This window comes from Adiantum capillus-veneris, chromosome 5 (genome assembly GCF_014529385.1).
Source record: "Adiantum capillus-veneris isolate H3 chromosome 5, ASM1452938v2, whole genome shotgun sequence".
In the NCBI taxonomy this organism is placed as follows: domain Eukaryota; kingdom Viridiplantae; phylum Streptophyta; class Polypodiopsida; order Polypodiales; family Pteridaceae; genus Adiantum; species Adiantum capillus-veneris.
The window spans coordinates 73,177,462-73,205,193 of NC_140935.1; the positions used below are offsets into that span (position 1 = coordinate 73,177,462).

Here is a 27,732-nt window from a genome sequence, read left to right on the forward strand (position 1 = left end):
CTGTCAGGTCTTCAGATTCAAAGAACCTCAGCCGCTGGACAGAGTAAGTCACGTTTTTTATTATCAGTTTCAGTTCTTGTACGGAGTGCTTTTGTGGGTTATGTTGCCTTTTCTTGAAAGTGAACTAAGCATGACCAGTCACATTTACATGTGTAGGTTCAGAATTGTCAGCATCCCTAAAAATTGTGTATAGAACTATGGAAGAGGGTATTTTCAGTTCTACCATTCTTTTTTTTCTAGACATGCCCATTTTGTGATTTTCTCTGGTCCTCCTTATCTGCATGCCTGTTGTCCGTACTTGCCCTCATGTGCATCTCCATATGCAAGAGGGAGAGCCACCCCTCCTCCTCCCTACTAGTCTGGGTTGGTAATTTCTGGCCTTCTCCCACGACCTTCCACTCCACCAGAGGTAGACTCGTCTCCGGCATTTGTCTTTTTAGCATACGACCTCCTCCATTCTCCCTGGATAGGACAATGCTGACCTGACTGTCTACTAACATTCCTCTTTTTCTTTGCCTTCCTCACCTTCTGCGTATGCATTCCAACTATGTTCAATTTGTTTCTTTGTATAATCTTCATCCAAGTAGATGGGGGTGCCTACAAAGCTGCTGAAAGCCACACCAAAAAGGCAGCGAAGGGTTAAGGAGGATTAACAAGATTACGATTCATAATGAAATCAAACCATAATCTTATTCCATCAGTGCAGAATATGTATTACCTTTACTTTCGTATATAGGAGGTAACGTGGACTCGAGGGCTGACCCTAGGGTGATGCCAGTGTATCTAGCATCATGCTAAGCCTAGGGAATTTTAACCCACAATCATAGCTATGCCTTTTGGCTTGGGATACAGAAAGTGATGATAGTTTTACCTTTGGTTTATGACTCATGGACAATGGGTATGCATACATACATGATGGATACATCAACCTCAAGTAGGAATTTCCACAAGGAGCAAGGCATAGCCCATCCCTTACAGCTCTTCCCTTGGGCTTTGACAAAAGACATAATCTCCTCCCCTACAACTTGGCCAACCAAGGAAGATTCTAAGGGATTGGCTTCTTTTGTCTCGTCTGCCATTTCACTATAGATGTAACTCAATTGGGTTTGGTTATTCATTTGTCTAGTGATGTCTGTTTTATATAGTTGCTTTTTTGTCCAATTTTGCTATGTTGGTTTTCCCTAGCACCAAACATCTTTTCTTAAGTTCTCCATGCATCATGTGCTTTGGTGCAATCATCGATGAATTTCACATAATTGTCATCTAGATCAATCATTATGGTTCCAAGTGTGCACTCATCTTTAGCTAAAAGTTGTGCATGGGTGCATGCGTAGAGGATGCTCTAGTTTGTGTGTACTCAACCTCGATGGACAGTGTGATGGGTCCTCTCACTACAGCCGATAAATTTTTCTTCATTAGGTAGTCCTTACCTTTTGTTTGCCAAGTGTGGAACCCAACTTCACTGAATTTGTCAATTGCCTTCTCTTTCATAGTGCATCAGAGGTCGTCTCAGTAATGGAGACTCTTTGATTGTTACTGTGTGATCATTTCACAAAAACACATGCAAAAAAAAAAAACAATCCCTAAATACATACATTGCAAAATTTTGGTGGTGTTCAAGTGATAGTGTGTGTTTGTGTGATACCATTGTCTGTATGTGTGGGTCGCGCGAATTCCCCGCCTTCATGAGCCTCCTGCACCTGCGGTAGCTCCTGTATGCGGTGCCGGTTTTCAGCGGCTGCCCAGTTTGCGCTTGCGAGTAGGTGTGTGTGTGTGTTTAGGTGTGAGTGCATGAGTGTGTGAGGTTTGTACAGAGCTCGTACCTGGTCATTCTCCTTCGGAGTGTGTGTGTACATATTCAGAACTTCAGAAATTCGCTGTGCTCAGTTTTCAGAACATCTCCCTTTAGTGTACGACGGATTCCACCATGCCTACCATCTGCTCTTACAAATGCAGGAAACAGATGGCTGTAGAGTCTTCGGAAATGGGTGACATCCGAGCTTGCTTATTGGAGGATTTGGAGGATGTGCGGAATGCTTGGGAGGGTCAGGAACCACCACTTAGGTACTCATTCCAGTTCAAGCTCTCATGGATCTAGTGGCGCAATATGCTCTCAATGCAGTTATTTTTTTCTTTCCGAGGAAGATGCATACTGCACAAGACGTGGGATAGTGGGTAGATTCCCTTCCTTAAACGGCAGTCAGTCAGAGGGGTCTACTTAGGCGCTAGAGGATTTGTTAGGTGCAGTGGAATGAATGTTTGCGCTTTGCTCAAAATGAGTGCTCCGAACTGTGCTCAAGGTTCTTTTTGTTCTTATGGAAGGGAGAGCCTTCCGTTCTTAATGAGAGAATGCTATGATCACAAACAAAGTGAATGGACACTGTGCGTGCAATGTAGAGGAACAAATAGACGGAGTGCCAAACCGTTCACCACACACACGCAAACAATGAGATCGAATCTCTCTCTTCTGATCTGAAGCAATCAACTGTGGCAATTCACAACGGAAATGCCCATGCTTGATGCTCATACTTTCATGTGCTCTTTCTACAAATGTGTCATGCCAAGGAAGAGACATGTAATGTGACGTCCTTGAATGCATACTTTTCAGCTTTTCATGAACAATCCGCATACATTTGTGCTCATTCATGAGGGAAACGTGCTCAACGTACAATATGTCATGCCTAGGAAAAGGGATCACATAAAGACGTTGACTAAAGACAAGTAACGATCACGAATGGAACACTCGTACAATGCGTGTTGACCAATCATGCGAACACATAATACTTCTTGTGAGGGTTCTTTGGACCTAGGCTCGAGAGCCAAGATCGGTTCTTCCTGAAGGGGTTCTTTGGACCTAGGCTCAAGAGCCAAAATCGATCCTTCGTGATTGATTGAATCTGTGACGAGATTAGCTTCGCTAGAAAAAGCATCAACTAACACATCCTCTTTGTGAACAATCACATCTTCTTCATGCAACTCATCATGCTTGTGAGAAATCACATCTTGATCATGCAATTCATCATGCTTGTGAAAAATCACATCTTGAAAATGCAAATCATCATGATTGTCTATATCATCCAAATCATCATGCTTATCATTGTCATTCAAATCATCATGCAAATCATTATCATTCAATTCATCATGCTTCTCATAATCATGCAAATCCTGTGTGTCATGCTTGGGAGAAGAAGAGACTGAGAGAGTCTCCGTTCCCCAAATCTCTTGCATCTGTGCTTGAACTTGAGAAAAGAGTCGCAAGAACTCTTTCATGTGTTCGTCGCTCTTTTCTTTGATGGCTTTGTTCTCGCGATCAAATTCTGCTTGTCTTGCTTTGTTCTCGCGATTAAATTTGGCTTGACTTTCGTTTTCTTCCAAGTCGTACTGACGCTCTATGGCTGCCATTTCTTCTTTGTATTCACAATCTATGGCTGCCCTTCGTTCTTCGTAGGCCTTTCTTTCTGCTTTTCTTTTTTCGCGTTCTAACTGTCTTTCCTTAAACAACTGCTTCAACTCCTCCATAGGAGTTAGTGCAATCCTTGACGTAGATGGGGAAGAGGGAGGGTCGGAAAAACGTCCTGGTGGGGAAAATTCTTCTTCGCCTCTCTCATGCTCATCACCTCCATGCGAAGTATCCATTCCGCCTCGGGTGATGACCATCCACTGAAGTCTTGGGTTCGTGTGGGTTCTTGTGGTCTTGGGTTCTGAAGTTCATGAGGAACTTGGATTCTTGGGAGTCTTGGTTCTTAAGTCCACGAGGGACTTGGGTTCTTGGGTTCTCGAGGGTCTTGGGTTCTTGAGGTTCTTGAGGTTTTCTTTCGCTTGCAAACCGTGTTCGAGAAGGATCTTCTCTTCACCGGAGTTCTACTCCTTTCCGCGGATGCACCCCAAGGTTGCTTTTTCCCACCTCACGTCGATTGCCCGGCTGCTAAGTGCACGGTTCGCTCTCAATGAGTGAAAAGAGGCACAAGGGGAGGCTGGACAAGCCCTTCTTTCTTGGGATTCCTGTCTCTCTTCAAAAACACGACTAGGAATGGACACGCCCAAGCGAACTTGGGTTCGTGCGACCTCAACAAGCAAAAAAAATTCTTGTGATTCTTGTGGTTCTTTCCTTGAGTGATACAGAACACTGCCAAAGCTCTGATACCAATGTTAGGTGCAGGGGAATGAATGTTTGTGCTTTGCTCAAGATGAGTGCTCCGAACTGTGCTCAAGGTTCCTTTTGTTCTTATGGAAGGGAGAGTCTTCCGTTCTTAATGAGAGAATGCTATGATCACAACAAAGTGAATGGACACTATGCGTGCAAGTGTATGAGATTGAGAGATAGAGAGAGAAGAGAGATACGACACCAGAGACGTAAAACCCTTCTCGAAGGCCCCACTCTCGCCGACGAGAGTGGTCTACTTATGATTGCACAATCTGGTACAAATGGTATGCATGAGACTGATGCAAGTCTAGGCTATGTTGACGACGACGACGGGGATGACGAGGCCGACACTAAGGCTGAAATCTGCAATCTTCTCTCTGCTGTCCAAAAACGCTATGGGCTGAAATTTGCTAATCTTCTATCTGTTGAATTCTGACTCTATGTCGGTGACGATGTCGATGACGACGATGCAATGACGACGCACTGAAAACGCAGATGCTGAAATCTGTGTTTTCCGGGTTGAAACTGTAAACCTTGCGGAAAGTGACCGTGCGGCGAGGAACTGTTGCGGGAAGGTGAGATCTGCGAGGTTCGGGACTTGATCTGCGGGTACTAACTGCTGAAAGCTGAAAACGCTAATGCTCCTTGACTTTCCGTCGCGGTAAGGGTGCAAAATGCCGGGGCTGATCTGCAACCAAAAACGCTACGGCTGAATTTTGGTTCTGCTATTGCCGTGGTTCTGCAAAATGCAAAACGCTAGGCTGACCTGCTGTGTCTAACTGTTGCCGGGTTGATCTGCCATGCAAAACACTGGGGCTGATCTGCAATGGAGAAAACGCCAGGCTGTCCTTGGCTGAAAACGCTAAGTCTCCTGCCCCGGGGGGGTTCTGTTGAGAAGTTGCCTGTTGAGCGTGGAGCTCTTGCGGCCTCTTTTGCCAAATAGTGCTAACTTTGGTTTGCTTATATATTTTCTTAGCAAAATTGCCCTACCTACTTTTGTTGGAAAGTCACTTAAATTAATAAGTGAAAAATGCCAAAAATAGGTAAAATAGGCTAAATGCACTGGAAAAGTCCCCTAACTGATTCTAATGGATTCTGATGGAAATACTGATGATCATGCTGTGTGCAACCAGAGGATATGCATCTACACTAAGTGACTGGGCATGCACTGTCTACGAATAGACTCACAAAAGTGCCAGATCACTTCTAATCTAGACTCACTGGACTGAACTGAACCCTGATCATGCTGTAGCTTGTCCACCGACACATAGGGTTGGATGTGTCGCGTGACAGGATTATATGAAGTCTTGTTGGTAGGCACTGACGCCCGCAATATGTTTCTTGAATTATCCCCGTTGTTTTTTGGTACTCAAATGACACCTGTATTGCCCTAGGCTCTTACCAAAGACTACCAAAGCCTCATCCGCCACAAGTGCCCAGTATGGGTGGAAATAGTTGACTTTCTATGCACCCGGCGACACTTTCTTCCTACTCTTGCTTCTCAGCTGGGAAAGTGATATGTCCTCTCAAACTTGATGCCAATACAAATCGGTTTTGTGGGCTTTGGGACATGGATGTTCCCACCCCTGAAGGCATTACTGTTAACCCGGGGGACCCTCTCATTGGCAAGCACCCCTTCAAGCTAAAATGCGGGAAATTTGCAAATTCATGTTTTCGTTGTGGGAAATTTGGACACATGCAATCTCAATGTCCCGAACCTAATTTGCAACCTCCTTCTTCAACTGTTCCTTAGCTTGCTATTTCCAATGAGAAAGAGGTCTCTAATCCTAGATCAACCTCCTTTGGGGCCTCTACCGTGCCTGATACTCCACCTCTGGATAAAGGCAAAGTCAAAGTTGCTCGTTCCTCAAACCCTCCGAGCAAGAGAAATCTTACAACTTCACATGAAACTAAGAATAAGGGAAAGAACGTTGATTTGGGAGAAGGATCTCCTTGGGTGAACTCCAAGAAGACCATTAAATTACGCTCTCAGCTTTCTTCCCGTAACTATGTACCTCCTCCAGTGAAATCTGCGGTGTAAAAACCTCTTCCTTGTAATGATATTCGTGCACTTGCGGACGCATGGAACAAGGTGGTACATTCTAACAGAGATGCAGTGATTCATGGGGCTTCTTCATCACTTGCAGGCTTTACTTCCTTTGATGCGGGCATGCAGGATGCTGATGTGCCCATGGGCACGTAATCTTAGTGTTTGCCGTTGTATTCAATGTATTTCATACAATGTGTGCAGGTTATGTAACCTTGATAAATGGAGATTAATCTGGAATTATGTACATACATGTAAGGCAGGCATTGTTTTTTTGCAATCTGCAGTCAGTTCTAGCGTATAATGATTGAGCAGGTTGTTGGATGGTGGTTCAATGTGCAATCAATGGCTAGATTTATGAATTTGGTGGATTCTATGCGCCTATAGCCTCGGGGCAACGGGCTGCTTTATGGCGTGCGATCTCGTCCTATCCATGGCTCTCCAATGCTTTGCTTTGTGGTGATTTTAACAATGCACCCGCTTTATCTAATAACACCACATGACATTCACACACATTGGGGGTGGAATTGCAACCTTGAACATATCTTATTGCAGGCACACGGATGTTGGATTTGTGGAGCCTTTTGCATCTGTTTTTGGGTATACTTAAGCATAATGCTCACTCCTTTTATCGTGACGATTAGATCGGTGGTATGTCCTCAACATGCAACAATATGATGAGTTTGTATGCGAGATGAGCATAGACTGCACCTTGCTCTCGTCTGCTCATTTCCTTGTTTGGATGACCTTGCGCTTTGTGTTTGCACTGTGTGATCAGCTTCTCTCAAGGAAACGTCTTCTACACTGCAATAATGCTTATCTTTCGCATGAGGCGTTTCGTGAGATGATTCATGATGTTATTCCCCCATTGGTCACTCAAATGCATCTTGATCTTGATATTGCTTGGTATCGTTTCATCATGCGCGTGCAATGTGTGAATAAAGATTATGGCAAGCACTACTTGCTTCAGTTATCGTTTAGACTTACACCACTCTGCTGCTTCATAGGTCTAGGGCATACTTGTACGGCTAGTATGTCTTTGGGCTGGCCACCCATAGTCTAGGTTGTACCTGGTCCGGCCGCCCACTTTGTCTGGGCGCCCACATATATATTTCCATATATCATTTTTTTGCTGGGTTGTGGGGATTTTTATCAAGCATTTCCCTACCTCCCCTTGGGCACCTATTTATGGGGGCAGGGGGGTACCCACTTCCATCATACTGCTGTACTGAGGTTCTCTTGCTTTGGTAGTCAGTGGGGGGTTGATCGCCCCCTTTCCTACACATAGCGTTTGTGGTCTTCTCTCTCTCTCTCTCTCTCTCTCTCTCTCTCTCTCTCTCTCTCTCACGCTTCCGCACACGTGCACTCACATGGTTTCAGTCGCCAGGTCACATGGTATCAGTAGCTTAGGCTTTTCATGGCCTGGGACATCGCATCTCCGCATCACTCCCAAGATCAACATAAACAACGTTTTCATGCAAATTCTGCCAGCGTTTTGCAAACAACTAGGCACGCGATGAGATCTGCGTTTTTCGTTGCGGAGGATCCCCTCCACCCGCGTTTTGCAGATCAGGTGAGTGTTTTTGCAGATCAGGCTGCTAGCGCTTCACTTCTGGGATCATTTCATCATCGGAAACCTCCTCTGCCCCATCTGCGTTTTTCAGCCAGATCTGCGTTTTTGGGTTTTCAGCCCATTTTCGGCGGTTTTATTGGTCACTTTGTGTTGTTGACACCTTCCACAAGTTGCTGGGCACCTAGGGTACCCATCAAGCCTTTGTTTTTTCAGCAAACAGAAGGTTTTTGGTGCCAACAAGTGCAACAAAAGCGGACTGCAAATTTACTTGCGTTTATGCAGCAGGAGGGCAGCGCTCAGCTTCTGAACCCCAGATCTCGGCACCACCTACCCGGCTTTGCATCTCGTGCATTGCCGGCGAGTATCCTCTCCGTCTTCATCAGATTACATCCATTACCCCTTGCTGTTTTCTCTGTTTTCAGCCCATCTAGGGCAGTGACAGTGATTCACCACCCCTCCCTACACCCTTTGCACCGCTCCGGACCCGGTGTACGCTTGTAGGGAGTACCCACACGTATACTTCTTGGCTGAAAATTGCTTCTGGACTTAGTCAGAGTATTGAAATCTATGTGGGCAGCTAGTACTACGCTCGTCTGAGTTTGCGTATTCCCCGCAAAGATGCATACAAGCTGTATGGACTGCCCTACGTCTTCGCCGTGCACTTCGTGGCCTCTGTGCGCCCTTCACGGACACCAGAGCAGGAAATCGTTGAGGGGAGGGAAAGAGGGCTGAACTGAGAGCTGAGAGGGGAGGCTTTGCGTGTGTGTTTAGACTGCTGCAAAGAGGCCTGAATTGGTAGTGCTAGTTGCTTATGAGCCTAGCGCATGATCTTTCCTTGCTGGATGGCACCAAAGAGAGAAAATGCTCGCAAACTGCCAACGTTTCCCTTTTTCTAAAACGCACGTTGGTTGCTGATTTTTTAGCCTTATTTTAATGTTCTAAGATTTGGCTTGTTTCATACTGACCTATCCACTTGTTTTTGATGTTTTTAAACTTGAGGCCTTAAAAACTGACGTTAAAACATGAGTTTCTGACCAATCTAGAGCATTTTAACTCTGTTGTTTCCATGGCTCTCCCGACTTAGTCTGTCGACTCGTGCCGGGACGTATTTCCACTGTGTCTGGTGTTCTACTTATCATACTATTCGGACATGGATAAATTTCCAGATGATAAATTGCAGCGGAAAATTTACTCGTCTATTTAGTGTGCACAAAAATCATTTTCATTTATGTGTAGCCGTAGCTAAAAATATTACATCCCTCTGGCTTCTCAACAGTTGTCTTCAAGTGTAGGGCTTCATGATACTTATGCAGGATGTGGTGTTTCTTAAGTTGCTCTTTATCAAAGTTAAGAAGAACAAATTATCCTTCAACTAGCTTGAGATCACGACGGTGTCTATCTGCTGCTTTCTTTTGTTTTTCTTGAGATGTAAGGATAGCGCTATTCACTTGTGTGTAAGCCGTATCCAGGTCTTGAACAAATTCATTAGCTACGAATATCTTATCCTTGGTGAGAAGGATCAGGGGAAGATGTGGTTTGCCATAAATAACCTCAAAAAGAGCTTTTCCTGTAGAAGAATGTACAATGTTATTATAAGCAAATTCTGCGAGGGGGAGATACTTCTCCCATTCTAGTTGAATATCTGAGACATAGCAGTTTAAAATGTTCAGGAGTGTGGAGTTAACGATTTTACTTTGTCCATTTGTGTGAGGATGATAAGCTGAAGAAAAATTCAGCTTTGTTTCTAAATTCGTAAAAAGTGCTCGCCAGAAATTACTCGTCACTTGTGGGGTCGCGATGACTGATGATCATTTTGGGCATACCATGATTTTTAAAAATTTGGGCTAGAAAGATCTTGGCCATGTGATCAACTCTGATGGTCTTTCTTACTGGAATGAAATGAGCTTGCTTATTGAATCTGTCTATAATAGTCCAGATTGCATCATTTCCATCCGGAGTTCGTGGCAAATCCATTATTAAATCCATGGCAATACTTTCCTAGGATACTTGAGGTATCGGTAGGGGCTGAAGCAAGCCAGGAGTTTTATGGCGTTCATACTTAGCTTTTTGGCATGGTACACATGCTGTGACGTATTTGTCTATGTTAGCTCGTGGTGTTGGTCAACATAAATATCTGTCTAAGGCTTGTGTTGTGGACATTATGCCTCTCTGTCCTGTGCAAGGAGAAGCATGTGCCTCATCCATTACCTTTGTTCTAAGTGGTTGTGCCACACAAAGAGCCTGATGAAAATAAAGACAACCATCTTAAATAGAGCACGGAAAAATTTGAGTACCAGTTTGTTACTGTTGCCAGATTTCACCGAAGTCGAAGTCGTTAGGATACATCTTGGGTAGAGATTTCAACTCTTGATGATGTATGCCTATTGTAGCATTGACTTGGGACCGTCAAGAAAGAGCATCATCAACTACATTTTTGCTTCCAGAAGTGTGTAGTATTTGAAAGTGAAACATGGAGAGGAAATTGGCCCATTTCCTTTATTTCAGACAACTTTACGTTGAGAGACAAAATACCGAAGACTTCGATGATCCGTTTTGAGTATAAAATCAGCTCCTAGAAGGTAGTGTTTTCAAACTGAGAGAGCATGAATACTTACTGCTTGAAGCATCACATTGTACTTTAAATGAGAGAACACTCTCAAATCTCTTTTTGGCAAAGCTTAGCCAAAGCCGCTCAATTTGGTTTCTCAAAGTAATCTTCCAAAACGAAGACACTGGCAAATAAGTATCCCAAAACCTTTGGCAGTAGTCATCTAATGTAGCTTTCTTAATCATTCTCAAGTGATGCCAAGTTGTGGTGACATCTCTTTCATATTCGTCTAAGATCCAAGTTGACGTAAAATTTTCTTGAATTTTACCCACGCCACATGTGCTTCTCTGCGTAACAACAGAGTAGAGCACCATGTCTGTGCAATTCCTTTCAAGTAAGATGCCGCCCTTCGCACCTTGGTCTGCCCTCCTCAATAATGGCTCTGAGTGTCAAAATGTGGTCAAGAGTAGAAAAACCTCTCCTGGACCGACCCTGCCTGGCTGCGCATATACCCTCCCTCTGTGCCCATCTACTCACCTGCTGCTCAAGAATGGATGCGTACAACCGTGCCAATGTGTGTCCAATCATGATAGTGCGATAATTCCCAAGCTCTATAGGGTCTCCTGACTTGAAGATAGGTACAATAGTAGATAAACTCCAAGTATCAAGCAGGCCCTCACACATGGCACGGTTGAACATCACTGCTAGAAGCTCTGCGAGTAGATCTCTGTCATGTATAAAATGCTCAACCACTAAGCCATCATGATCATATGCTCTCCCAGTCCTCATCCTATCAATGGCCTTCTTCACCATCTCAAGGGTGAAAAAAGCACATGTGTGTGGGCATGGCTTGCGGGGGGGGGAGTCGGGGGCTGTCTAGGAACTATGTACAAAGATGATGCATACTGGCCCCAAGCCTCTATAGAAGTAATCGAAAGAGGGGGGGAGTGCTCATGAAAGAGTCGCCATGCCTCACCTGAGTCCTGACTCAAGAGTAGCTGATAAAGATCCTGCTCTAGTCAAGCCAAAAATGCCCTCTTCTTTCGTCGCACTAGGCGTCGGAAGGAAACTCGTAATTGTTTGTGGGTGATGTCCCCCAAAAGCACCTCCCTCTGAAGTCTGGCTCTCGTCTCGCGGTACCTCCTCATCATACTAGTTGTTCTCGGGCATGCTCCCAGAACGTCGTCTCTGCTCAGGCTGGGTGTGTGGGTATGCCTCTGCTGCTGCATCATGCATTGTCTGTGTCAGTATAGTAGTAAGCTCCTCCAAAGGTCGCCCTGGCTCCTCAGTGCACAGGTGTATGTAGATCCCACCTATGTAGACAGAGTCCGTCTCCCGTGTAAAGGTGTAGCTAGTAGGGGTTGCTACCCGTGGCATGTGTGCTACACTAAACTGGAAAGAGAAGGTCATCGACACAAGGGCATGATCTACTGCCACACCAACAGGTTTGGGTTCAGCTATGAGGTCCTGGATACTAGAGATAAAGCTCGGCTGTGCCATAACATAATTCGCTGTGTGGCTCCATGTTAGTGTGGAAAGCATGTAAAACCTGTCGCAACGGGAAATCTTTGTAAGCCATTCAAAATGGCCAATCCATGTGCAGTCCCCATGTCTATCAAGTGCCGTCCATACTCAGTATGCTCCACATCTTGTGATAGTCTAGATAGGCCCATATTTGCAACATCCAGCTCCCTCAACATCTCCTCTGAAGTATCAGTATTTAATATTGTCTGGTGATGGGCAATCCTAGCATTGAAGTCTCCCAAGATGATAATGTCACCATCCCTAGAGAACTCCCATATGTCATCATCTAAAATAGAAACGGGGGACTATCCTCTAGGTGGTGCATATATTGACATACTCGAAGGAAAGTAGCAAATAGCACTGTAGAGATATCTTCTTGTCTGGCCCTCAATCTCACCCACATGTACCTAGCTTGCTCATCCCTGCGGGCTATATGTATCAATTGCTGCAACTCCTCCTTGAATAAAACTGCCACTCCCCTTGAGCCCCGTCCTCTGTGCTCTGATAGAGTCTCCTGTCTGCAAGCTGTCTCCCATTTGTACCCGTTGATTGTGGCATAGACTACCTAGGGGCCTGATGTGTCTCAGAATAGAAGATGATGTCCCTCCCAGTGGAACTATCTTCAAAAGCACCCACGTCAAGGCGTAGAGATACATTATAATTCCAAGTAGCAACTTTGAGTGTGGTCCCATAGGTCTCACATCGTCATGCGGAGCGTCGATCCAATATCACCACTCTTCCATCTCGGTAAAGAGCAATCTTACCTTTTTCCCTTGCCGCTCTACTATCCGGCATTACCTCCTGCATATGAGCAATCTGCGAGAGGGTGAGGTCATCTCCGAGAAGGATGCCCGTCTTCTTTAGAGTTGGTCTCTTCTTCAAAAAGTCCTTTGCTTCCATGGAGGGGAAACGAAGATAAGTGCCCTTTCCTTCGAGGTTTCCCCATTGCTTCCGCCCACTCTCCAAGCTCTTGTATGCGTCGGCTCATTAACGTCCATCATAGTCATGAGTTCTTTTACCTCTTCGTCCACATCATCTTTGTCTTTAAGGCCACAAATTCTCACAGTCTTTGAGTTTCTAAGTTTGAAATCTGAGTTGCACGAGGAGTGGGTTGTGGAGGGGGTGCGGTTGAGCGTGAGGGTGGGCTGAGAACGAGGGTTGGGGTGAGGGGCGTGCAAAAGAGAGAAGAAATGAAATGTTATATTAACGTCTTCAGAAGGCCAAAATGACCTATGAGACCAATCTGTTACAAAGAGAGAGAGAGAGAGAGAGAGAGAGAGAGAGAGAGAGAGAGAGAGAGAGAGAGAGAGAGATTTGATATGATTTGGTATTAACGTCCGCGGGGGGCCAGAAATGACCCATGGGACCTCAAAGTGATACATAGTCTCCCCTCACGGGGGTGTATGGTGTGGTATGTGTTAGTCTCTTTTTGTCTTCCTATGAGTGTCTTTTGATGCTCAAGTATGCGGGTGAGGTATGTTCCAAGACCTGTAGGGGAGGGGTCTATCTTGGATAATAGGTCCGCAAAGGTAGAACAACTGCTTAGAAGTGGTTGAAAATTAGTCCGGATGTGAGCGTATTCTGGGCATTTCAATGTCACATGTGCTTCATCTTCGGGAGCTTGCATTGTACATGATGTGCATATCCGTTTAGAAGCATCAATTTTCAGCCAGCCCTCTGTTTCTATTTTGAGCATATGTGACCTTGTGCGCATCAAAGAGATGGCTCTTCGTGCCATGTGGGGCATGGGTGTTCGTATGTGGGCCTCGGCTTCCATTGGGTTTGTGCTATAGCCTTCTCAATACTTTGTGCTGACATGCTTGCAATAGTATTCAAATTTCGAGCGGTGTTGCGTTGTCTTCCACTTGGTGTGGAGGCTATTTAGTAATGAAATGCCAAAATTCAGCATGGGTTCTCCCTCCTTGCCCTCCTCAATAAGCATGTCCACATATGCCTCTACATTCCATTTAGCGAACCATTTCTTAATGTCCTGTATGAGGCTCAATGACAGAAATTTGCTTTTTTTTTGTCTTTTGTGGCGCACATCCCGTTTCCCATGCAATGCGGGGGATTCGAGTAGTAGGCATCGCTTTGACCTTCATGATATACGTGTACATTTTTTGCAATGCTTTCATTTCTAGTGGTCTCTTGCCTGTCTCCAAGAGTAGCACGGAGCATGGTGTCGTCTTTTTGACCCCCATGTGTCGACATAGAAACTTTTTTTGAATTTTTTCAATTTCATTCCATGTGTGGGCTGAAATGCTTGCTCCCCAGATTTCCACTCCGTAGAGGATGGCTTGTACCACGCATGTCTCAAAAATGGTCGCTTTTATCTCCCATCTTTTAATGCTCCTTTGTGTGCACATGTTTTCAAATTGATAGTCCTTGGCATGGCCGATGTCAATTCTATTATGTGCGCATTGTCCCCAAGCATAGTTGCACGGGATGTCAATCCCCAAGTACTTGAAACTGTCGACTTTCTCAATTTGTTTCCCTTGATATATGAGGGGGGCGTGGATATCCATCTTACGAGTCTTTACAATCATGAACTTTGTTTTGTCTACATTGATTGATAGACCCACATTTTCACAAAAAGCATGTGTAACGCATCGACCAATTTTTGTAGAGCTGTAATGTCATGGGCGAAAAGAGCCACATCGTCTGCATAGATGAGCATGAGAAGTGTAAGCATCCCGATGGCTAGTTCATCCCCTTCTAGTTGAGGGAGGAAGCTTTCTATTTGATCAATGCACAATCCAAAAAGAGTAGGGGAGAGAGGGCATCCTTGTTTGACCCCCATGCTGCTCGAGAAATCTTTGGACAGCCCTTCGTGCGTTTTTAGTTGACATATGACTTTGTCATAGAGACGTGCTACCGCACTCCTGAGATGCATCGATACTTTTATGCATTCCATCCTTTTCCATTTACCCATTCTCGGGACCGTGTCAAAGGCTTTGGTGAAATCTACAAAGCAACAGTATAATGTTTTTCCCTTTAGCCGACTCTCTTCCATTAATACCCTAAGTGAAACAAGGTGATCAATGGTGCTATGTTTTGGTCGGAAACCTGCTTATTCTTTTGCTCGTTTTCCATTTGTCTCCACCCATGTGCTTATGCTTTGTTCTAAGATGCTTCCCAAAAGCTTTGCAAATTGCCATGCAAGATCCTACCATAATGGTACGGTAGTTGGTAGGCTGATTTACATCCCCTTTTTTGTAAAGTGCTTTGATCCTATTCTTTTGCCAATCCTCGGGTAGCCCTTGAACAATGGCTTGGTTTAGCATTCTATGTATCCACTCTCTGGCTCTCATACCTGACCATTTAAGCATTTCTGAGTTCAAGTGTAGTATGTCCGGAGCTTTCCCATTTGCAAGTTTCTGTATGCCTTTTTTAACCGTTTCGAAATCAAAGTGGTCTTGGGCATGGAGATCGGTTTGCATGTGTGGCATTTCTTCCGCATTATTATGCACATATAGTTGTTCCACATACATGTACATGTCATCTGAGCTTATGTCCCCCATAATGTCATGTCTTTGTCCTTTTATTTTCAGCCATTCCTTTTTGGATTTTTCTTGAAGTGGTCTATGGCTTGTGTCTCCGTGCGTAGCTCATAGTTTCTTCTTTTCCACCTCTTGAGATTTGTGTAGGCTTTTGATAGAGTTTCCCATTCCGTGTTCATTGTTGACAGTGCCCGCAATTGTTTTTTTCCATACTTGCACTCTTCATCAAACCATGGGTTATGCGGTAGCCCTTTAACATGATTTCCTCACCGATGCGTTTTTCCCATTGTTTGTTCCACGGCGTCACATAGAGCTTGTTTGAAAATTGGCCATGTTTGTTCAATGTGTGATGGCATGGGTACATGAGCAAGTGCATTGTCTAGATGTTTTGCATACATTCTTTTCTTGTCCACTTGCATTTTGTATGTCCATGATCGGGCATGGGGCTGTTTTTGTGCTTTTTGAGTGGGAACTTGTAGCCATACGTGGATTGGGGTGTGGTCCGAATTGGGTGACCTCTTCCCAATTGTAAAATTACTTACAATATGGGATGCCTCATATGCAATCAATACATAATCAATAACACTCATGCCTTTATTGGCCGTGTAGCATGTGCATTCTCCCAATTTTTCAAACTTACTTGTTCCATTGACGACGATTAGTTGTAAGGATGTCATCATACTGAGCAAGGCAATACCTTGCGGGTTTGTAATGAGATCTTTTGAGCATCTCTTCCATGTGGGATCTAGTATCTCATTATGTTCAAGCATTGGAGGTGTCATGAGATCCACCGTTTGCATTTGCGCATGTGCTATGCGAGCATTCATGTCCTCAATAAGCATAATCATCCCTTCTTGTGCATAGGCATGGATATCGGCATACAGATCCTCCAAAGGGTAATTCTTCTCTACATTGAAGGCACCATAGAATGGTGACTCTCTATGGGGGATGTAGCACCCGGCAATGAACATAGGTTTAGGTTTTGTGTCAAACTTGATCCATATGTACCGGTTATGAGCATCTGTCTTGCAAATTGTGATCATTTTTCTGAGTTCCTCTTGGTATATCACCGCGACACCTCCTTGTCCCCTCATTTTTGTACATGGCATCCGGAGGGAGTGTGTGACATATCCTTCAATGTATGGTATTCTACATGTATTGTGTTCCCATGTTTCCAATAAAAAGAGAATGTCGGCTTGTGGTAGGACTTCCGTTAATCCTTCTCCTCTATGCCACAGGAAGCCTCTGCAATTCCAACTTGTCACGTGTAGTTCCGTGAACCCATGGGTCTCGCATTGTCATTTTGTTTCCTCTTTTTCTTCCCCTTTCGTGTCCGCTTGGGCTGTTTTTTTGTTCATGCGAGCTTCGTATGCTTCACGTTTGGTCTTTTGTTGGTTTTGGCGTTCTATCTTCACTGATGTATAGTGAGCTATCCTTTAAGTAGATGCGGGCGTTTTCGAGGATAATAGCCCTCTTGCGGGTATCCAGAAGTGTGCATACGATTGCCCGATTTGCTTCGGGTTTCTTCTTGCCTACTTGATGTGCACCATATACCACCACATCATGCATTCCGAAGTTAGCGGAGATCATTTCCGTGATGTCGGTGTTCAAGGTAATGCATTACCTTCTCGTTGTCGGATTCGGGGATGCCCCGTATCACGATGTTCATTTTTCTTTTCTCTTGTTCGGTGTATTCTTTGTCATCCTCATTAGCATACATGTCTCTGTTCATTGATGAAGTCTGAGGCATTGGTGTGTTTGTCAATGCATCTTTCCAAGAGCCCACATTTTCAGATACATTCATTTGTGCAATCTTTTCATCATGTGTGGCTAGCGTGTCTTGCATTGTAGCTGTGTGCTTATCAAGAGCACCCTGGAGCTCCTGCATCTTCTCCTCTTGGTGACTGACTCGTAGGTCTTGCATTTGGAGCTTGTGTTCCAATTCTTGGTTTTTTAGAGCTAGGTCTTTGATTTCATCGCTCTGCTTCATGATGGTGGTATGCATCGAGGAGATGAGTCCCCATATGTCTCGTAATGAGCATGGTGGCGTATTCCCTTCCATGATGTCCGGTTTCGGGGGGGTTGTTTGCTGTATTGGTTTGGGTCCCATGGTGCGTGTAGGTGAGGACCTGACAGAGAGGCCACTTCTAGAAATTCACAGGTTCGCAGTGTCATTCATGTGGCCATGGTGTGCTGGTAGCCAATGTAGAGAGAGAGAGAGAGAGAGAGAGAGAGAGAGAGAGAGAGAGAGAGATGAAATGAAAATTATATCAATGCCTTCAAAAGGCCAAAATGACCTATGAGACCAAAAGGTTACATGTGGTGAATCTAATACCAGGTCTGGGTACAAAAAGTACAAAGAATTGAAAAGAAAATAGTGGGTAGGGGTGGGATGAAAGTGAAAGCTGATACAAAGTGGGATACAAAAGGGGGGGGGGGGGGGTTGATACAATGGAGCTCTCTCACAGTAGAGACATCAATATCCAAAAGACCGTAGAGGTTAAAAACTTCAATGTCCTCCATGGTGAGCCCTCTGTCGGGATGGCTCCTATATCACGCCAGTATGGTATGGATCCTCTGTCGCAATTTGTGACGATGTCGGGAGGGCCCTTCATCCGTGGGCGACGAGACTGCCCTATCGCCCGATCAAGCAGTATGCCTCTGGTGCTGCTATGTTGTGGGGGCTGCTCGAACTCCTCTGTCCGTGACTGAAAGAAATCTGTAATGTGTTGATGTTGCTGGTTCTCTCTCATTGTGCCCCTCTTCAAGAGGTCCTCTCTGTGTCTGCGAATCTCCAGTAAGTATAATCCGAGGCATTTCTGATCCTGGTATCTCATGACTCTAGAAAGTGGTCCAAAACCCTCTCTGAATAGACAGTGAAAGCGGCCTCGTATCTCATAGTATGCTGGGCAGTGACATGTGTAATGTAGCTCTGTCTCGGGCTCTATCTGGCACATCTCGATCTCTAGCTGATGTGAGGATGTGCGTATCTGACCGATAGCACATTGTATCCCATGGGATAGATGAGTATCCATGTATCTTGGTATGATCAGAACACCATCCTCCGTAAGCTGGAGAAGATGCTCTCTATAGAAAGCCATCTTTGTACCCGTTTCATGTGTAGGCTGTATCCATGTCCTCTTCGTATCCAGCTGAATCATGTCTTGTCTGATGAGCCTGGTAATCTCTGCCCTAGTGAGGGAGATGGAAGGTGCATCGAGAGAGTATTGAAATGGGGGTAGCCGATCGATGCTAAAACCATGTAACTGAAACCAAGATGCCATCTCTGCATACCAACATGATCTATCTCCCTGCAATGCAAGTTGTCGCGAAGACTTTAGTGCTAATCAAGCATATCTGTCTTTGATGAGAGCCTAGGTGCTATGCATCAACTGATCAAGCCACTACCACTGGAGGAGCAGCGAGCTCCGCCCTAACAATGTCATGTGGTACAGAGGCCTTGGCCCTAATAGAAATCATAGCCACCAAGGGCCTCTCCATACATCTCCATCCATCAGCATTGCCAGCTCTGCTATGATGATCAATTGAGAGAGAGAGAGAGAGAGAGAGAGAGAGAGAGAGGGGGGGGGGGGGGAGAGAGAGAGAGAGATGAAATGATATATTAACGTCTTAAAAAGGACAAAATGACCTATGAGACCATCAGATACAAAGTGGTGAATCTAATACAATGCCTGAAGTACAAGTACAAAAAGTACTGAATGTAAAATGTGAAAATGAAAAATGAAGTGTGAAATGTGAAATGTGAAATGTAGAATAGGCCCTCAATGACACTCTGGGTGTCGTGCTAGAATGCCTCTGATCCTCTGTTGGAGTCTCCGTCGATGGAGTGTGCTCCTGTGTCTCGGTTGTGGTCGCCTCGATCTCCCGAGCTCAGTTGCCCTGTCAATGAGGGTGCCTCTGGTATGAATGTGGGTATAACTCTGTGCTGGTGGTTGGTCTCCTGGCTCCCTCAATCCAAAGAAATCTGTGATCTGTCTCTGTGACTGTCGTACTCCATGTCTCCTCAGCAGACTATCTCAATGTCGATGTAGCTCAAGTAGATATAAGCCAAGGCATCTCTGATCCTGATACCTCATGACTCTATCTAGGGGTCAAAAACCCTCCCTTAATAAGCAATGGAAGCGCCCTCGTATCTCATAATACACAGTGGAGTGGCATATGTAGTGTAGCTCTGTCTCTGGCTCTCTATCGCATAGTTCGCATATCCTATACTCCGGTGGTATCCCTCTGAATCTACCCGTCTCAATCTCCAGCTGGTGTGAGGATGTGCGAATCTGACCAATAGCACATCGCAGACCATGAGACAAATGAGTGTCCATGTAGCTCGGACGAATCACAAACCCATCTCCCGAAAGTTGGAGAAGATGCTCTTTGTAGAAAGCCATCTTCGTGCCCAACTCCTGCATCGCCTCTACCCGTGTCCTCCTGGTGTCCAACTGTATAAGATCTTGACGAATGAGTCTAGTGATCTCCGTCCGTGTGACTGGCAGTGAGGGTGCATCCAGGGAATACTGAAAAGGAGGCAGTCTATCCATGCTGAAACCATGCCTCTAGAATTATGAGGTCATCTGCGCATACCAACATGATGCGTCTCCTTGGAACACTAACTGTCTAGAGGACTCAAGAGCCAATCTTGTATATCTGCCTCTATGTGTATCCCATAGACTGTGCATAAAGGACACTCATCTGGTAAGAGCCTCAATCTTTTAGGAGGGGCGGCTACCTTTGCTCGAATAATCGCATGTGGTACGGAGGCCTTCGCTCTAATCATCCGGGATATCATAAATACCAAGGGTCTCTCCATGCTCCTCCAACTGTCATGATTCACAGATGGTCCCCAAACCTGGACCCCATAAAGCATAGCTGAAGCAACCAAAGTATCAAAGAGCCATAGCTTTGTTCGTGGTTCATGAAACTGAACCTGCGAACACATCCTCTCTAGCCCTCCCAATGCCGCATAGGCTCTGGACAGTCTAGTCTCTGCTGCTCTCCTCAGAGTAAACCTCGGTCCCGTGAATACCACCCCCAGATATGTATATGCATCTGTGTACTCCACAATGTCCTGACCATATACGAGTGTAGGTGCCGATCTCTTGACCCACTGTGGTGTGGTGTTAAACACCATAACCTTGGTTTTACCAAGGTTCACAGACAATCCACTATCCTCTGCAAAGCTGTGCAATGCATCCAATTGTCTCTGCATGCCCTCTAGTGACTCTGATATCAACACAATATCATCAGCATATAATAACAAAGGGATCCATGTCCCTGCTAGTTGAACGTCTCTGTCGCCCTCTCTGTCAATGTAGTCAGAAACCTCATCTACATACATACCAAATAGTGTAGGGGACAAAGGACACCCTGTTTCACTCCAATAGTGGAATGAACAATGTCAGAAATCCCCTCAAGAGTGCGTACATGGCCAGTCACTGAGCGGTATAAAGCCATGATCCCCCATATGATCTCTGTGAGTACTCCCAACTTCAGTAGCCTGCACATCAATTTGGCCCTTGGCACTATGTCAAATGCTTTGCGGAAGTCCACAAAGCAACATTACATCCGTCTCCCATGTGCCCGACCCTCCTCAATAATGGCTCCGAGTGTAAGAATATGGTCCAAAGTGGAAAAACCCCTCCTGAATCCAGCCTGTCCTGCTGCTCGTATGCCCTCATTTTCTGCCCATTTACTCAGTTGCTGTTCAAGAATGGATGCAAACAACCGTGCCAATGTGTGCTCTATCATAATAGTACGGTAGTTCCTTGGCACCGTGGGGTCCCCTGCCTTGAAGAGAGGTACAATAGTAGAGAGAGAGAGAGAGAGAGAGAGAGAGAGAGAGAGAGAGAGAGAGAGAGAGAGAGAGAGAGAGAGAGAGAGAGAGAGAGAGAGAGAGAGAGAGAGAGAGAGAGAGATATGAAATGAAATGAAATGAAGTGTTATGTTAACGTCTTCAAAAGGTCAAAATGACCTATGAGACCAATCTGTTACACAATGGTGAATCTAATACCAGGTCTGGGTACAAAAGAACTAGAACAAAGATACTACTACTAGAATCCATCCTCATTTGCACTTTGGATGTCGAGAGAGTATGGCTCGAATCCTTTGCTGTAGTCTCCGTCGATGCTGTGTAGCCCCTCTCCTCAATCGTGGCCGTTTGGACCTCCGTAGCTCCAATGCTCGGTCGATGAGAGTGCCGGTAGTGGTCGAATGAGTGTGAGCAGAGCTCTGCAGTGATGGCTGCTCCTCTGGTTGTCCCATATCTAGTGAAAAGAAATCTGTAATCCGTCTCTGGGACTCTCTCTCTCTCTAGCTCTCCCTAGTAAAGTGTCACGATATCTGTGTAACTCAAGTAGATATAGCCCAAGACATCTCTGATCCTCATAACTCATGACCCTAAAGAAAGGACCGAAATCCTCTCTGAATAAGTAGTGGAAACAGCCCCGTATCTCATAGTACACTGTGCAATGACATATGTAATGTAGCTGTGTCTCTGGCTCTAGCTGGCATAAGCGGCATATCCTGCTGTTTGCTGGTATCCACCTGAATCTACAAGTCTCAATCTCCAGCTGATGTGAGGATGCGCGTATCTGACAATGGCACACCGCAAACCATGAGACATATGTGTGTCCATGTAGCTGGGTCGAATCACAAACCCATCTCCTGTGAGGTGGAGAAGATGCTCTCTACAGAAATCCATCATTGTGCCCAACTCCTATGGCGCGGCTCTATCCATGTCCTCTTGGTAGCGGTTGGATCAGGTCTTGATGAATGAGTCTAGTAATCTCCACCCATGTAAGAGACATCGAGGGTGCCTGAGGAGAGTACTGGAAAGGGGGCAACCTGTCTATGGTGAAGCCATGCGTCTGAAACCATGATGTCATCTGTGCATACTAGCATGAAGTGTCCCCCTGAAGAGCTATCTGTCTAGAAGACTCAAGGGCCAGTCTAGCATATCTGTCTCTAGTATCCTACAAGTTGTGCACAAAGGAGACCGATTTGGTAAGCGCCTCAATCTCCATAGGAGGGGCAGCTCATAGCTACCTAGAACGTGGAACGGGAACGGCGGCCGGTTCCCCGCGGAACGGGGGAACGCCCGAGGGGTCCAGAACGGGAATGGCACGGAACAGGGGGCATAAAAAACATCCAAATAATGCAATTTTTAGCTCTATTTGTCTAAATACAAGTAGTATGAGGCCATGGATTATGTAAGAAAGAGGGGGAGAGGGAGAAGAGAGCTTGAGCCTTGAGCCTTGTAGACTTGAAAGTTGAGATGACTCGGGAGATTCTCGAATTTTCAATGGCAAATGTGTTTCATGTAGGCCTGACTCCTTAAGAGCTTGAGAGAGAAAGATAGGTAGGAAGAGGGAGAGGGAGGGAGAGAGCGTGAGAGACTCTGAGAGAAAGATACATAAGAGCTTGACACTTGAGAGAGGGAGCTTGAGATAGTAGATACATATTGGCAACCTTGTGCATTGTCACTTGTGAAGGTTAAGGGAGAGGGGGGGGGGGGGGGGGTGCATTTTATAATGGGGAGCTGAAAATTCTGCCCCAAAATTTTGGCCATTATTTATTTCTGCCTAGCTGTTCTTAGGCCGATCCGTTCCGAGCTGTTCCGATTTGGCCAGGCTGTTCGGAACCAATCGTTCCAAGCCGTTCCATGTGATCCTCCATCCCCGGAACACCGTTTCAGTGTTCCACAGCCCTAGAATCCTGTTCCTTGGTAACTATGGGGCAGCTAGCTCTGCTCGAATGATACCGTGGGGTACGGAGGCCTTGGCTCTGATCAGTCGAGAGATCATAGATACCAAGGGCCTCTCCATATGTCTCCAACCATCCTGGCCTACAGAAGGTCCCCATATCTGCACCCCATACAACATAGCTGAGGCTACTTAAGTATCAAAGAGCCATAACTTCGTTTGAGGTTCTTGGAACTGAACTTGCGAACACATCCTCTCCAAGGGCATGGCACTTCCCTTTACTCATGTGCCAGCTCTCGTTCACCGCATCACTCCAGGGGCGATTTGTTACCATATACATGTGGTAGTGATGTGTGTGAACACACTAGGACCGCCCGGGCATTTTTTCCCTCTCTAGGAGGTTTTCCCCCCTGTGCATTGTATATACGCCCATCACTCTAGGGCTATCTATCTTTCCATTGCACACTAAGTAACACACTCATTATTGTGTGCGTTGAGCTTCCTTCGTCTTCTCCAAGCTGTGTGTGTGTTTCTCTGCAACCCTAATTCCAACACATGTCTGGGTACAAAAAAGAGATGCCAAAGTGAAAAAGAGGTGAAACTAGAGGTGCTACTGGCTAGAACTGTGTAGGGTATGTGTGATCACTGATACAATGTGTGCCAAATGCAAGAGGGTGATATAATGGGTGATGAGCCCATTCTCATTTGCACTCTGGATGTCGAGCTAGTATGGCTCGATTCCTCTGTTGTAGTCTCAGTCGATGCTGTGAAGCTCCTCTCCTCAGCCACGGGCGTCTTAACCTCCCTAGCTCCGATGCTCCGCTAGTGTGAGTATGAGCGGAGATTTGCACTAGTGGATGCTCCTCTAATTGACCAACGTCTGGTGTGAAGAAATGAGTAATCTATCTTTGGGATTGTCTCTCCAAATCTCCTTAGTAGACTGTCTCTGTATCTGTGTAACTCAAATAGATACAGTCCAAGACATTACTAGTCCTGATAGCTCATGACTTCGGGGAAAGGTCCGAAGCCTTCTCTGAATAGACAGTGGAAGCGACTCCATATATCATAGTCAATTGTGCATGGACATATATAATGCATCTCCGTCTCTGGTTCTGTATGCACAGGCGGCATATCGTGCTGGCTGCTAGTATCCCTCTGAATCTACCAGTCTCAATCTCAAGTTGGTGTGAAGATGTTCGTATCTAACCGATGGCACACCATAACCCATGGGATAGATGTATATCCATATAGCTGGGTCGAATCACAAACCCATCCTTTGTGAGTTGGAGAAGATGCTCTCTATAGAAAGGAATCTTCGTGGCCAGCTCTTGTGTCGCCTCTATCCATGTCCTCCTAGTGTCCAACTGGTTAGATCCTGGGGAATGAGTCTAGTAATCTCCACCCGTGTAAGAGACAACGATGGTGCCTCAAGAAAGTACTGGAAAGGGGGTAACTTGTCCATGCTGAAGCCATGTATCTGGAACCATGATGACATCTGCGCATACCAGCTGTCAGCATGATGTGTCCCCCTATGTAGCTAATTGTCTAGAGGACTCAAGGGCCAATGTGGCATATCTGTCTCTAATAGTATCCCATAAGCTATGCATAAAGGAGACTGATCTAGTAAGCGCCTCTATCTCCATAAGGGGGGTTGCTAACTCCGCTCTAATGATCTCGTGTGGCTCGGAGGCCTTGGATCTAATGAGCTGAGAAATCATAACTGCCAAGGGCCTCTCCATACCTCTCCACCCATCCTGACCCACAAAGGGTCCCCAAACCTGAACCCCATAGAGCATAGCTGAAGCTACCAAGGTATCAAAGAGCCAAAGCTTTTGGGGTTCTTGGAACTGAACTTGCGAACACATCCTCTCCAATCCTGCCAAGGCCGCATATTCTCTAGTCAGTCTAGTGTCACCAGACCACGTGCCAATAGAAAAGAACAGATTGAACAGACTTTTAGCAATAACATCTGAACGAGAGAGAGAGAGAGAGAGAGAGAGAGAGAGAGAGAGAGAGAGAGAGAGAGAGAGAGAGAGAGAGAGAGAGAGAGAGTGGGGGAATTCCACCCCATAGAGTATTGGCCCCAAACTGTGGCCGCCCCTTTCGGTATTTCTTTATATTGCTTGAACAAGGTACACTCTGTGGCTCTTGCTCTGCACCTGTCTGCGGTAGAACGCCAGAGTGAGAGCCCACATTTTATAATTAAAGACCCCTTGCCATTCAAAAGCAGTCACATGAAAAACTTCAAAATCTAAAAGCATTTGCTGTCCAGAAGCTGCCAGCCTGCAAAACTTGGAAATCCGTACGGGCTGCCACGTGGCAGCAGGTCAGCGCAAAATTTGCCACGTCAGCAGATCAACGCAAATTGCGGAAATCCGTACTGCTTTGCCATGTCATCAGCTGTTTACGCTTTGTGTGTGTGTGTTGGTCCCCTGGGCCCCATTGGATGGGGTCCCATAAGTTGGTAGGACTTCTTCTTCTGCTGCTTCTTAGGGTTTAGGCCCCTCGGCTGGGATCTGCAGGCTCCGTTCTTCAGTGGCTTTACACTACAGCAATTTGTGGGAGACATCACACCACAACAGAAGACACTCTATAGATCATCTACTATAGTGCTTACTCTACCTGGATGGTGTGCATCAGAGTATCAGCATCTATGGTTCACTTTATTGTCTAGTCCCTAGTCTCACTGGGCTAGAGGGCTTGGACCAGCTGGTGGCCAGCTCGCTCTACATGGCAGGACTCGATAAGCACACTAAGGGGAAATAAGGGAGTGGTAGCCAGGTCATTGGCCTCGCCTTGTGCCTACCTAGTGTACCACCCATCACAATATACACAGATACTCTCCTCTCTCAGAGATATTTTGTTCTTGTATGTATGGGATGTTGCATATAAGTACATAGAAGATGAGACAAGATCCTCTCAGTTGTCTAATATCAAGAGGAGAATAATGTTTCAATCATGATGATTTTGACAATAAATTCAATTTTGTCTTTTACTGCAGCGATTGAGCAAGAGTTGGAAACTGCCATTTTTAGAGCTGGTGGGATTCTAGAGAGCAATTTTGGGTCTCTTGAAAAAGTTGGCTGGATGCGCAGCAGTCGCACAGATAAAGGGGTATATATAGTCAACCTTTTGATTTTGGTGTTAAAATGACAATGATCCTGTGTATTGACTCAAGGGAATGCTCAAAATAATGTATCCAATGTCGCTAGGTCACAAAATAGTGTTTTGTGCATATTTGAAGTGGCCTTCAATGTAAAAAGCATTTAAATCTCTTTGAGTGATCTTGACCGAAACATTCTAGGACTAGAGCTGTCTTTTAGCAATGCGGATCAACAAATATGACAAACAAATACACGATATTCGTCCATGGGTGGGGTATGAATGAAACTGATTAATGTTATTAGGTGCACCTTTAAAGTAGCAAAGTTGGACAAGTTGGCAGAATTTCCAGTGAGAATATTGACTTATTATGGGGACTATGCATATCAAGATCACAATGGTAATGAAAGAGAGTGCTGATTGTTATGGGTACTATGCTTATTGAGGTAACAAGAAAGAGTGTCTTGCTTTTCCAAAGTTACTTGGTTAAAAGAGATGTGTACATGAGCAGGTGGCAGGAGAATAAAGATTCGAAGTATTTTCCAGCACAGCAGCTATGTGACTTTCCTCATGTAGATTCAATGCATCATCTACTGCCTTATCTAGTGAGCTTCCCTGTAATGGATACCTGTCTAGACGAGTAATATTAAATCGGGCATTTCCTGTAGAACTTGCATGAGCCATCCGAGTGGTCACTTGCCCTGCATGCTCTGCCAGATGCTAGGTGTAAGTAACCTTCCGCATCCTTTGCTGTTATCACCCTACATACTCTGCCGGCTTCCCTTCTCCTAGGCGCCCTGCGTAGGTCAAGAAAATGTAGCTTCAGGAGCAATAGAATCTCGTGCAACTTTCGTGCAAATTCTCAAGTGATCCTGCAAAATCAACAAGCATATCAATGCATTTAACACTTGCAAGTATTCAGCCCTGCCCATGGTTACGTGCCAAATCGGTGACAGTTGTAGACCAGCCCTGCAATGGCCAAAATCGGTGACACAATACCCCAGAAATGTTGGTATGATGATAATTCTACGGGGCTCAATCATGAATCAAATATCAAGGAATATTTGTAATACCTTGCCTTGAAATGTGCATCACCTCATCCGGTCCATTGACATCTATAAGAACATGGCTTTCAAGGTCAAAGAACACTTTGCAATGTGCTGACAATTTTGGAGCAACACTTATACATATTCCCACATCATAGTAGACCCATACATATTCCCACATCATAGTAGACCCTTACATTGTACAGACACAAATGCTACCACAAAAATTAGTTCACTAATTGTTGGGTGCACCTAAAATGCTTGTAGACTAGGCCATCGGGTTTGCAAGCTGCCAAATATTCTTATACTTTCTTCAAAAAGGTTTAGACTAGGCTATATGGTTTGTAAATTGTCAAATTTATTTATACTTTCTTTTTTGTTGTCTGTGTGATCAATTTCACTGCTCAGATTGGGATTTTTCTTGCAGACCCCAAGCAGCAACTGTTTGTGAAATCCTTCAAAATCTGAAAACTAATAGAGTTTGAATCTTAAGTAGACTGCTAGAAGCCTAAATTAAAGGTAATCCATGGTGC

At 45.2% G+C, this 27,732-nt stretch overlaps 1 protein-coding gene across 1 annotated transcript in view; it reads left to right on the forward strand.

The window, feature by feature from the left end:
* The window catches only part of LOC147457519 (Pseudouridine synthase family protein), a 113,749-nt gene that overhangs the window by 10,958 nt on the left and 75,059 nt on the right, over positions 1 to 27,732 (forward strand). Inside the window, exons 2-3 of the mRNA XM_086512379.1 lie at positions 8 to 43; positions 26,053 to 26,165. Of these exons, the coding sequence (XP_086368505.1) occupies positions 8 to 43; positions 26,053 to 26,165 (149 nt within the window). The remainder of the gene's footprint in view (positions 1 to 7; positions 44 to 26,052; positions 26,166 to 27,732) is intronic.